At 34.1% G+C, this 12821-nt stretch overlaps 2 protein-coding genes and 1 long non-coding RNA gene across 4 annotated transcripts in view; 2 read left to right on the top strand and 1 right to left on the bottom strand.

Annotated features, from left to right (window-relative positions):
- The window catches only part of LOC128169920 (uncharacterized), a 46292-nt gene that overhangs the window by 15474 nt on the left and 17997 nt on the right, over positions 1 to 12821 (top strand). The window lies entirely within an intron of this gene.
- LOC128169918 (P2X purinoceptor 7-like) lies at positions 5191 to 6558 on the top strand. Its single transcript, XM_052835948.1, has 3 exons — positions 5191 to 5575; positions 5913 to 6128; positions 6402 to 6558. Exons 1-3 carry the CDS (start codon positions 5361 to 5363, stop codon positions 6556 to 6558), a joined length of 588 nt encoding a protein of 195 aa, XP_052691908.1. The 5' UTR covers positions 5191 to 5360.
- LOC128169917 (uncharacterized) lies at positions 6418 to 9449 on the bottom strand. Of its 2 annotated transcripts, XM_052835946.1 has the most exons (9): positions 9327 to 9449; positions 9144 to 9219; positions 8787 to 9000; positions 8069 to 8588; positions 7752 to 7938; positions 7364 to 7615; positions 7082 to 7253; positions 6829 to 6977; positions 6418 to 6721 (listed from the first exon to the last, which is right to left on the bottom strand). In XM_052835946.1, the coding sequence occupies exons 4-9, from the start codon at positions 8543 to 8545 to the stop codon at positions 6564 to 6566; spliced, it is 1395 nt and encodes a 464-aa protein (XP_052691906.1). In that variant the 5' UTR covers positions 8546 to 8588; positions 8787 to 9000; positions 9144 to 9219; positions 9327 to 9449; the 3' UTR covers positions 6418 to 6563. The 2 variants fall into 2 exon arrangements, with proteins under 2 accessions (XP_052691906.1, XP_052691907.1); XM_052835947.1 differs by having other exon boundaries at positions 8787 to 9219.

The following is a 12821-nucleotide window of genomic DNA, read 5'->3' as shown; positions in this document are numbered from 1 at the left end:
CATAAAAGCTCTGACAAATTGTTGAAATTGAAGATCCAGTATCAACAATTGCTGTTGTTTGATAATTATCAATAGTAACAGAGACCTCATTTGTTGAACCAACTAAAGTACATTTATTGATGTTTTCTTGATAAGATTTAGATTTTGAATTTTCCTGGTTGCAAAATGATTTTAAATGATCTGTTCTAACTCTACAGTATAAAATGAATGTCCAGTTTGCCTACAATTTGCACACTTTTCTCTTGCTGGATCATTCGGTATGCTTTTTAAATGATTTTCATTATTGACGGAGCTTGTTTCTTCACTGGGGTCTGCTATCTGCTCCTCAATGCAGACATAATCTAGTTTTTTCTCTCTGAACTGTATGCTACTCCGTTGGAATATCCTCTATTGGCATATCCTCTGCTACGGTACCCTCTGCTGTATTGACCTGGAGTCTCAAATGATCTGTTACTGTTCATGGAATCTGTACAATTTGACCATGGTTGATATCCTTGCGGAGTTGACTGTCTACCATATTGTTGTGGTTGATAGGAAGTTGATCGTTGCTCCTGGCTGTTGTACCTACCTTGATTACCTCTTCCTCGCCAAAATGGACGTTGACCTCTTCCTCCTCTGTTGGGTTGCTCTCCTCTCTCTTGTTTGATATCTGATAGGGTGTTCTCAAAAGTAGTCATCTTTGCATCCATTTTTTTCAATTTTCTTTAAGATATTCTCTAAGGTAGTATCAGTTGAACTTGTAATTGGATTATGAGGAACAGAGGTTCTAGAACTTGCTTTGGAATTCGAAATCTCTCATTCAATAGCTCTGACTTCTTTTCTCAAAGAATCAAAGTCCTTGGTAGTTTCATATTTATACCTACTGGCATTCTTAAGTTCCGAATCTCTGAGACCTGACCAAAATTTGGTTCGAAGCATGTCATTTCTTACCGTCTGGCTGATGTGGCTTTTATTACAGCAGATTGTAATATTGTTTCTATCTTTATTCCATATTCAGCTGCAGGCTGTCTTTCTTTTTGTTTTTCCATATAGAATTTCTGAATGACTGCTTCACTGCCATAACATCACCAAAAACACCTTCCAGTTTATCAATAATCATTTCAGGAGTTGCTTCATTAGACATTGATAGTAATAAGGATCTAGCTTTTCCTTTGAGAGAATTCCTTATTGATTGTAACAAAATTGGAGTGGAGTAATTGTTCTCTCTTAAAATACACTTGACTTCAAATTTCCAAACCTCAAATGATTAATCATTTTTCTCTTCCCCTGAAAATATTGGGATTCTTGGGGAGGATAAAGTAACTGGGTTAGGAGAACTAACTGGAGGAGGCAATATGGGAGAACGATTTAAAAGAGGGAAAAGAGACTTTTGGTGTGGATGTTAAGGTGCGTGGAATACCTTTGGAATCTTTGTCTGTTTTAGACTGTGTTAAATCATGGTATTCTTCCTCTGTCAAAACTTTATACTTTGTATTTTGTGTGAGATATCTAACCATTGTCTTGACCTCATCTTCTGACATCTTTGGTTCTTCTTTGACAGTTTTCTTCTAATAATTAATAATAATGGTAATTACCTTTTTCTGCACTCTTTGCATTCTCCTCTTCAGACATTTTGCTTTTGAATATACTGAATACACAATCTAAATGTAAATAAACAATGAATACACTACTTTAGATAATATAATCGCATAAAAAAAAACCCGCACGAATCGCAAGTTCGGAGTATACAATATTTACAGTCGGTGTGCGCTGCGTTATATAAGTAGTTATGGTATAGAGGTATCACAGTCGAATATTAAACGATTAAACGTACTGTGAAATAATATACTTCACAATTTAATGTAAAACAACCAAATGAGATGATAAACTGAATAACTGACCCTTTTACAGCTGATGAGATTTACTCACCTAATCATTACTTAGGTCAGTTACATGTAACATGATAATTGACTTTTCTTAACTGATGTGATTGACACAACTAACTAATACTTGGTCAATGAAGGCTGTAATGTATAAATCTAGTTGAGGAGTATATGACGCACAAAAATTTTTGATCAGAAACTCAAAATGCTACACCACACCTAAAAAATGTACATATATTCAGGAAAGTACACTGTATGTCCTGAAAATCTATTCAGTCATATGATAACATTCTTTCTGCATAAATCTTCCAACACTTCTTTGATAACAGCTAAACTCAACAGATTCCCCGGATGAATTCCATTATAATTAACTGCTAAATTCACTGAATGGCGAGAACTTTTACCTTTTATTTTACGTGATCTGAAGTAAAATCTACTGATTTTAATAGTATTTTGAGAATAAGCCAAGTTAAGTTTTTGAATTTCAGTATTCAGCAAAGCAGTCTGTTCTGTAGCTAGTTTGTATTCATCTCTGAAAATCTCAGGATTGCTATGACCTTTAAATTGATTCCAATTGCTGATTGACAACAGAGGACAGTCACTAATTTTTAATGTAGCCCAGGGGCTATACCGTCTTATGATTTCATAAGCTCGTCGAAATTCTTTAACTAAACTGTCTAATACTTGGTCACTGTCTGAACATTTTAAACTGATGAATTTTCCAGCCTTTTCAGTAATATCACAAGTACCCAACCACAAATAAATACAATATATTTGTGGTACCTTAAAGCAGGTTCAATTTGAGTTTCAATATGGTCAACTAAAAACTTTGTTTTAGCACCAGCATGACACCATGAAATTGACCTTTATAATTATTTCTTATTGTAAACCCCTTACTGTCAGACACCAAAATTGGTTGTTTTGATTTTAAACCTTGAAGATGAGTAGGGTTACTTTCAAATTTTTCTAACTTGTGAAAACTCATGAAAATAATACAGTATACCAAATATTTTTTTAAATAGATAAGGATTGGTTTATATATTTATAATTATATTTTAAACCTTATTTATACAATTTGTCTGTCAATGTCAGTATTCAAAGATAGCTACATGAACTCTGATGTTCTATATGTTAGAACAGAATAAAGCTTGATAAAGGGAGATAATTTTTAAATTAGTAAATAAGATTATTAATAAATATTCCTATTTCTCTTTCTCTCTCTCTCTCTGCTCCTATAACTATGATTGACTGTACACCCTATAAAACTAATTACTAACTAAATGAATTAAAGTACTATTTATAAAATAATCAATAAATTAATACCGGCCGTATATGAAATAATAATTACATTTAAAACAAAAAACTTTGAGATCTCAGACTAATAAATATGTAGGTTTAACCCTAAAAGAATTCAAAGCTCAAACATGTAAATTAATTTGGAGCTAGCTAGCTGTAAATAGTTCAAATGTTATAATGTGCACACGGAATTAAACTGTGAATTGTAACTGGTACATGTACCGAAAATATACCCTAGCTAGGTCCTCATGATGAATGGTGCTGATCAGATGAATTTCTTGATGAGAATTGATGAAGAGAAATAAATTCCAGTTGCGTCCTAGTTGATAATGATGATGATGTTGGCAACCAGTCCCAACGTGGGCGCCATTTTGTAACAGTGGTCCAAATGTAATGAGTATAACAGACACCTGCGGGTTCGTTGATATAACGATTTATTATACTATCACAATAAATCGCCCTGTAAATATACATAAATATAATTCAATTTCACATACATGTCCAATGCACATAATATTTATAATTGATTTCACAAGTCATAAAATATATGGTTTATAAATGCTATATATAAGACAGTGTTATTCCCCTTGTCACAGCATTTTATAAAACTCTATCATCATGATCAGTATTGAACATTCATATTTCAATTATATATTATTGTAAAAAGTATAGAATTAAGCATATATTTATGACAAAGAATAAGTACCTGTTTATGGAACAGAGCTTTCAGTCTTAATTACTGAATCTACTGTTACAGCATGAGTTACAGTATGAAGTATGACTGTAATTAAAAAAACACATTCACTCTAATATCTTTCACACATTATACATTAAATTTAGTTTGATAACTCAGAATAAATTATGAGATGATTAATTTACAACTTGTTAATAAGAAGTGAAAAGTTAGTACTTACATATATCTGGATTCTGCTCAGTCTTTTATAATATAACTATATCAAAGCCAGAATTTTAAGTCAGCCCAGATTGGCAGTAGCTGACCAAATGTCTTTGTCTTAGGTCAAAGTTTTGGAGGTTAAAGTTTTAACCAATGAAATTTAAGGAATAAATAAAGCTTAAATACTACTCAGGTACCCTCTTACAGGTGTAATGAGAGTATCAGTGGTGGATCAAAAGATTTAGTTATTAAATGTTGTAGAGGTTGTATATAGTGAAATAAAATTAGATATAAAGATTATTAAAATAACAACAAGTCAAGTTAGATTACGGGTACGATTGAGCAATTTTTAACAGAGGTGTGTCCCTTGGACGTAGAAAAATCCCATTTTTAGCAAATGCGGGTAATTTTTATTCGGAGGGTTTGAACATTTTGAAACTAAATTTGATATACATATTTATCATGATTTATCATATTTTGGACTTCCAAATTCGCCGTTCGTTTTCATCGCAAAGGTTGCAGTGCACATGTTGAAATTAAATTAAGTATACAGGTTATCATAAGAATATCTAGGTTACGATCAAGCCATTTTCGACGGAGTTATGTCCGATGTACGTCGGACAATTCAATCTTTTGCAGTTTCCGTTCATTCGAATGGAAATTTGAACTTTCGTATACAAATGTATCTGAATAGTTATACCCCCGCAAACGAAGTTTAGCGGGGTATATTGGTTTCACCCTGTCCGTCTGTCCGTCTGTCTGTCCGTCCGTCTGTCCGTCTGTCCGTCTGTCCGTCTGTCTGTAGACACAACTTTGTCCCCCCTATAGAATTTTTTATTACTGCATGGAACAGTTTGAAAATTTGTACATATGTTGAACACCATCTGAAGATGTGCACCTGCAATTTTTTTTAAGATCAGACAAGATTTAATGATTTTATGACAGTTTTCATTTTCCTTATTCTATATATTGTACACAAATGTTGAAAAGTAAGGGAGGTAATCCTTACAGATTTTATTAATTAATTAATAGAAAACACTCTAAAATATATTTATATAAATACATCTAGATGGAGTTTTTTGTCTTTATGTCTTAAAGGGTATATGCAATGCAAACTCGTTTTTTTATATTTTGTTACACTCAAAGAGATAAGACGATAGAAAAAAACCGCATCGAAATCCGTTCGATATTAACGGAGTTACAGCGCTTCAAATTCGTCTATTTATACCTGAACCGGAAATCCAATTAAGCCAAATACGAAACACTCGATATAGTGGCTCTGCTTGTGTGACGTCACAACGAGGACGATGGCGGCGAATACAAGTCAACACAGCGACGAAAGCAGCGAGAGTTTAGACCTTATGATGGAAGCCGGGTCGTCCAGTTTCGAAGAAATGGAAGACAATGTACCCCTAGGCACACAGCCTTATCTGTTTGAACCTGAGGCCAGCTCGGATGAAGAAATTAACCAGCAATCTTCCCCAGAGTCAACCGACGAAGACCGACTGGGAAACACCGATTGGTATGTGTTTAAAAACCCCGTTGCGCATATATTTTGCCAATAAATCATTCTTTTAATCATATACAATATTTTTTAATTAAATATTTATCAGTTTCTTTCTTCATAACGTTGGTATGTACATATCCAATTGCATTTATACAAATATTTTCAAAATGGCTTCTTGCTAACTTCGTCATTAATTACCAACAATTTAGCCTTTACAATCGGAAGCGGTAATTATCTTGATAATAAGATAGGGTAACTCATCCAGATTATGTTGAGCCCTCAATTGGCAAACATCTTTAATTGTAATTAAATGTACATGTTATTCTCATTAATGTGGATACAACTATTATAGGTGCTCATGTGGTAACTGCCCTCCAATGTCAACCATTGAGGAGTCAGTGTGCTGTCATGAGATCCCTCAAGTCATGACAGTTTTGGAGGAGGATCCTGGAAAGCCATGCATCATAGAGCACAATGGCTTTGAACCTGTGTGTCTGCACCCTTCCAGTCTGCGTACGGCGTACTACAACTACAGACAGCATTATGACAACTTGCCAGAATCCAACCAGTATGTATACTTATTTGGTAGAAAATGTATAACATAAAACTCAGTAGCTTTATGAAAACAATTTAATTAGATACATTTATGAATGTAGCAATAGTAACATGTTATATCTTCCCCGATTATAACTATTCATTAATATATATAACAGTATTTCATCTTTATTTCTCAGTAAGAGAAAATCAAAAATCATTTGAAAAAAAACAAACTACTCTGCAATAAGTAACAATGATATCAGAAAAGCATTGATGAATATTTAAACATAAAAAACATTTTCAGGCGCATGCGGTACATCGGGTACAGACAGCTTGCCAGATGGTGTTGGGGATGGTTGGGGAAGCATGTTCGCGTACCACTTCCTGCCTGTGCTGTCCAAAAGATCCGCAACACATATCCGGCAGAAGACGGTGTATACCAGGGATTCAACATGGCTTAATTCCTTCAGTAACGTGTGAGCATCTGATCTACTGCATCTTCTTTCTCTGGATGTAAGAACTGTTCACAAAGTGGTGGTGGAGCCTCTCCAACGTCATCACAGTGTGGCATCTTGGTGTCCCTGGCCCGGCTTTTTGCAGCGTCCATGAGGACAGCAACATAATCTGAATTTTGAAATGATAAGTTGATTTACTCTGACTGAATAAATTACCATTGTAACATGTATGTGCATATCTGTGATATCATGATAAGTTATATTAATTAAATTTACCATAAGTACTCCGAGTCTTGACTTTCTTTACGGTGAATTCCCCCTTCTTTTGCTTTGGAAACACAATGCTGTATTGCAGATTCCCTTCTCTGGTGGCTGCCTGGGCCTTTTCCGAGTTTTCATTATAATGAAGAGCTGCTAGTGTTAGGCTACAATAAACATAAAGCCAGTTTACATGAATATAAATCAACTAATTTTCTTGAAAAAAGGAAATATTAACAAATGTTTATAAAAGTGCAAAAAATTTACATACCGACTCTGCATTCCAAAGTATGAAAACTTGTACATCTTTGGGGCGAACTGGTTTATGATGGAGTGGTACGCTTCTAAACTTGATGTTTGAAATGATGGTGAAAGCATTGGGATATCTCTCTTCATTTGTCGGCTGTTCACTATAAGTTCCAACTTTTCCATCACCTTTGTTCCTGAAATAAAATATTGATTAGCTTTGTTTAGCTTAATTCAGAGTGAAATTTTTTCGTGACAAGTGAATAGTAAGATTAAAAGTAAATACAAACAAATGAGTTGATCTAACCTGGTCTAAGCCATCTTTTTCGCCTAGTAGTTGGGTCTAGATCCCCATGTTCACACTGCTGAAACTGTTCCCCATGACCATCATGTATGTTCTGGATGTGGTTTGTTATGCTTGTCCACTTTTCCCATTTCAACTCATCATCTTCATCTTCTTGTGTGGAGGAAGGCACCCAGTACAAATGGTTGACTAAACTCTCCCTCAGGTCCTCGCACTCCTTTTCTTTACTGAGAGCCAGGAGCTTCTTTTTCAAACCTGACAAATATTCATAGAAAAAATTATAAAACCTGTATATTTTCTATGACAATCAATAGATGAGTAATACTCTTCAATTAATAGATGTAAAAAATTAATTTTAGGATGAATGGTATTTTTTTTTTTTTTTGGTTACCTTTGGCAACGTGCCAGACATCAATATTGTGAGTTGTCTCGGGCAAGTTTTCCCGCAGCCACTTGGCAACCTGGAGATGTCTGTCAGTGACGATTTGTCCAATTGGAACTCCATTCTGCTCAAAGTAATTGATTCCTCTAATCAGTCCTTCCTTCTCCATGTTGCAACTTCCATGAACCTCATTACTCTAATAAAAAGATACAATTGCTTGAATACTCCGAACAAATATTTTAGTTTCAACTCTAAAATTGCAGAGTAAGCACTTATTTAAGAGTAGGTTCCATATCTTATAAAGCTATTCTTTCATTGCTTTTTACCTGTATGAGCTGCAGATCCACCACCATGTTCTTTTCAAGGTCCATTAGGGTGTAACTTCCGAATTTTGCACAATGGCCAGGTGTGTCTGCCCTTCCATCACCACCAAGATGAACATGTCGACCTGAATTCTGTGCTTCTTGCATGTACGATGCTTGCTGGTCTCTCCACACCTCAATCACTACTGGATGTAGATAACACTGTTGGTGATACATGAATGTTCTGTAGGAAATGGACGCCATGTTCAGAAATTGGAACATCCGGGTTGCTTTGCTTGGTAAAGATCCCGAGAACAGCAATGCACACGACAGTTCAAAATTTCCAGCAGGAATGCTACCAATGAAGGGTTGACTGCTCCAAGTTCTCTGGAATGCGCAAAATCCACAATCCTGGGTGATAGTGATGAATGATCCCTTTATCTGCTGAATTTCCCCATATGTTGGTTGTGCACATGATGGACAATTTCCAAATAGGTCCATGAGCTGACCTTCATAAACAAGAAACTTTCTTTCACGATCATTCCTATGAAAAAAAAGTCATTCTTATTACACAGTACAAACAATTTGCATGGAATAAAAAAAACCAAATATGTACCACACAATCTCTTTTTCTAGCCTGAGATTAATTTTTTTAAATGATATTTCAATGTTACCATTCCTTTATTAGAAATTTTTTAAAAATAAGCATTAATAAAATCAAAAAAAAAGAGAGAAAGATTACCCTAGATCACTTCCGTCAGTGTCATCAGACTCGATGGACTGGAAGGATTCATCAGGATCTTCTACCTCATCCTGGATGCTGTCAGTTTCCTCAGTGGCAAACGACTCGTCGAGTGTTGGAACATTTATGGGTTGTGCTCCTAAAGGAGGGGCTGGTAGTAGATTACAACTTATTCCTATTTCTCTCGTTGTCACCTTTTCAACAGCTTGTACCCCTAGAAAAGTCAGAGAAAATTCAGATTTTTTTTTTTTGCTTACCCATGAACATAAAATTTATATAACTGAATACACACAACATGTTTTAGGAGAAAGAGAGAAAGAAAGAGAGGGAGAGAGAAAGAAATCATTTTGAAAATACTAAGTCAATAGTGGTTTCCATCTATTCCACTGGGTATCAAACTTCAGAGAAATTGTTTTTCATTATTAAATAAGATCTGGAAATTTTAAACAAAGGAAAAACAATTTATCAGATAAAATAAGATGACACATGTCAAAATATCATGTAATAAAATTCTACTTTAAAATCTAGAAATTAACATACCTTTATCACAAGTCTTCCACTTTGTCTGAGTGAAAAGTGATCTTCTCTGGGGTTTTGGCATAGAAAGTTGAGACCCGACAGATCTGGTCTCCTTCTTGGGGGGAGTTGGGGTATCTGCGACCTAAAATCAAACGAAGAAAAATTAGTGATCATTTCTTTGTCTCTTGGTTTAATAAAGCTATTTTAATTTCATATTTTCATTATTAGACAATAAAAATTATGTTTTATTATTTCTAAAACAAAATATATACCTGGTCTATAATCTGAGACAAAAAGTTTTCTGCACTTCCATCAGTCTGCAAAGGATCCTCATTAGACTCTGCAAGAGCACTCTCCTTCTGCATCTCGAAGTCCAGCAAAATCTGAAGTCACATAAAAAGTGTTCAAAAATCAAGTTGTACATAATTAAGAAATTATCTTAAAATCAATTTTAAGAATGAAGATAACCAGTCATAAAAATGAAAAAAAAACCTATGTAATGACTGAATTCACAATGACTGAATGAGGAAATCGTTATTTTACTGACTATGAAAGACAATATTGAGCTATCTATAAAGTCTGAATTCACGTGTAAAATATTATTTCATAAATTAATATAATGAAGAAATAACGTAAAAGATATATTATAATCAATATTATAAGTTGTGGTCACTATATAAAAAAAGAAAATAAAACTAAATTAGTAAATATACCCGCTGAGATTCCCTCTTGAGAAAAGCTCTCCTTGGCTTCTTGGGTGTGCTGGTCAGGATTGCAGGGGATATGTCGTCTTCAGCCCTACGTTTTCCCAATACAGGTGTTTCATCTCCATGGGGACGTTTAGTCTGTATAGTTGGAACAGCGTCTCTTTCCAACTCTTTCCGCTGGACGGGAACTCCAACCGACTCCATTAGGCGATACTTGGCTGGGTAAGAATCCTCCGTGAAATGGGCAGAACAAAGCACAGATGCTTTCGTAGGACCGTTCCAATTTTTCCGGGAGTTGTGCACAAAGGCCGTCCACTGTCGAAGAATAGCAGGACGATCGAATGGAAACTGATGTAAGCTCACACCATCGGATTTTCTTCTGCTACAGCCTCCAGCAACACACATCCTTCGTCCTTTGCCGCCAGAATTTACTCCATCCATGATGACAAAATGTTCATAAACACTGTCTAAACTAATAATCTAAAGCTACGTACTATATCTACAAACTGTCGTATATCCTTAGTGTCCACATATTTACACAAAAAAGCACCACAATACACGTAAAGACGATAAAATCACAGCGCTTTCTCTCACTGTTTACCGTTATTCAAAACATGGCTGTCCTCGTTGTGACGTCACAGCCTGTGTATACAAAAAAGCGCGCGTTTCAGTAAACCGTTCAGGTAAGAATTCGGGTTTTATCGGAATATCTCCGTTATTACTCGGCCGATTTCGATGAAATTTTCGGAACATGCTCAGTTTAATTAGATCTTTCTATTGTAGTAAAAATCGTTTGACATTGCATATACCCTTTAATTAATAAAAAAAAGTTATTTTTTATAAGTATTCTATCAACTGACAATGCAAAGTTTTTGTTTGTCAATGATAAATTCTTAGGAGCTAATAAGAACATCAAAGACAAGTGTGGCTGAATTCATTTGTCCCAAGGGAGCCATTATCTGAGCCATGGTTCAGATGGAGCATGTGTTTAGGGGAAATTGATAATCTGTAAAATGGGTGATGGTTTTGGGGCTATTTTAAAACTGTTTCATGTAAACCAAAAGGTCTATCATTATAGGGAAATAAATAATATAATTATTAATAAAGAAGTTAAACTATTTTTTAGAGGTTGTTTAAATTTATTTGTCAAGTAAATTGATGAAGTGACCCTATTGGGCATTAGTTTAAATGAAATTCAAAATAACTGATATGATTGTAGTGTTTTGGCAATTTTAGAATTGTTTGTAATATTAAATTTTCTTTTTTTTTTTTTTTTACATATTTTTACATAGTATGGTAATTATGGTAATGTTTTGGGAGTTTATTAAATTTAACAAGTTCATCAAAGAAAATCATAGTCCTATGGGATCAATTTTCTGATATGGAGTTCCATTGTGCCATAGAAGAAAGTGAGGAAAATTTGAAACAACTAATTGCATCTGTCAAGACTCTTATTAGAAGATATTGAAAGTTTTATCAACAGAAGAGCATTGCTTGGCTACCGGTATTTCTATTCACTGCAAAGGGAGGGGTTATTGTCATTTTGTTGGTTTTTCTTTAAATCAATTAAATTAAAAAAATATATCATCAAATACATATATTTGTAAATGTATTACTGTTATAGATATGTATTTACAGTGAAATTCTGACAATTTTGATTTAAATTGTTCTTTTGTTAACAAACTTTTTTTTTTTTTACAATTCTAGAATATTTTTTTTGTATGTGTTCCAAACCTTTATTATTCAATTCAATTATTTGTCCCATTTGAAATTAGCCTAGCGGGGGTATTAGTCCCATTAGGACAGTTCTAGTTATTTTTAGTACAGTCGAGCATTTAGACACAGTTATATGCCTTAAAAGTAGAAAATTCCGATGTCTTCACAGGTGTTACCAAGGGAGAAAAGTTTCAAAATTTTGCGTTCCGTTCATGTTCATCGCAAAGGTTTAACATACACATACACCTGTTTAAATCAAATTTCATCTCTTTCGTTGTTTTGTCTTGAACAGGTGTTAAAAACCCAAGGCATGTATTTTTCACCTTTGGTTTGTTAATCGCAATACACAGAAAATGATTGCGACATAAATTTAATATAAACAAGAAAGAAATTGTGATTGTAATTGCTTATACCTTTAGTATTTCATCACATGAGAGTAAATGTTCGTAAGCCATAATTGAATTTTACCTTATAACAAATTAATGAGAAATATATTTAAAACCTACTTTTGTTTTCAATCCAGCTCAAAATAGCAAAAAAAAAAAAAAAAAAAAGAAAAAGAAAAAAAGAGTAAGGTTATGGTCACGTTCGGGCAAATCCAAGTCAGTGGACATTAACATCAAAATATATGCTTGCAGTTAGATAATATGAAGTGATTGCGTACAGAGTGTGTATATTTACTGAGAATTTATTAAGGGTATAAAAAATTAAAATTCGGCAAATGTTGAACTAAAAAGATGATTCAATTCGTTTCTTGAATGCGCGATTTTAGTTTTGATGTATAGAACCTTCTAGGACGGGGTCAGCAAGAACTCGGGTTGACTAATCAACGTCATAGCAAAAAAGTGTCAGCCGAGCTTTTCATCGGGTACTTACCTTGAATCTGACATAATTAGTTTAAGATATGCAAACATATTTACACTTATCTTTATTATTTTATTCTTAATTACAAACATCTTTATACAACTACAGCTCGGTTTTATTCATTCATTCATCTTTTATTTCCTTTATAAAGAGATACAAAATTAAGAATTAACGAGGCCGAGTACATAACGAGTACACACGCTTTCGCGCAGCGTTACATTTGTATTGT

This window comes from Crassostrea angulata, unplaced genomic scaffold (genome assembly GCF_025612915.1).
Source record: "Crassostrea angulata isolate pt1a10 unplaced genomic scaffold, ASM2561291v2 HiC_scaffold_257, whole genome shotgun sequence".
NCBI lineage: Eukaryota > Metazoa > Mollusca > Bivalvia > Ostreida > Ostreidae > Magallana > Magallana angulata.
The sequence above is the reverse complement of the archived record's forward strand: the minus strand, read 5'-3'. Positions and strand labels throughout refer to the sequence as shown.

Bases quoted from the DNA above. Each gene is read 5' to 3' on its own strand.
- LOC128169918 (XM_052835948.1), top strand. From the start codon at position 5,361: ATGGCGGCGAATACAAGTCAACACAGCGACGAAAGCAGCGAGAGTTTA. The intron at 5,576-5,912 runs GTATGTGTTTAA...CAACTATTATAG, and splicing joins CGACTGGGAAACACCGATTG to GTGCTCATGTGGTAACTGCC. The intron at 6,129-6,401 runs GTATGTATACTT...AAACATTTTCAG, and splicing joins AACTTGCCAGAATCCAACCA to GCGCATGCGGTACATCGGGT.
- LOC128169917 (XM_052835947.1), bottom strand. From the start codon at position 8,545: ATGGACCTATTTGGAAATTGTCCATCATGTGCACAACCAACATATGGG. The intron at 7,939-8,068 runs GTAAAAAGCAAT...TCTTTTTATTAG, and splicing joins TGGATCTGCAGCTCATACAG to AGTAATGAGGTTCATGGAAG. The intron at 7,616-7,751 runs GTAACCAAAAAA...AATATTTGTCAG, and splicing joins TGTCTGGCACGTTGCCAAAG to GTTTGAAAAAGAAGCTCCTG.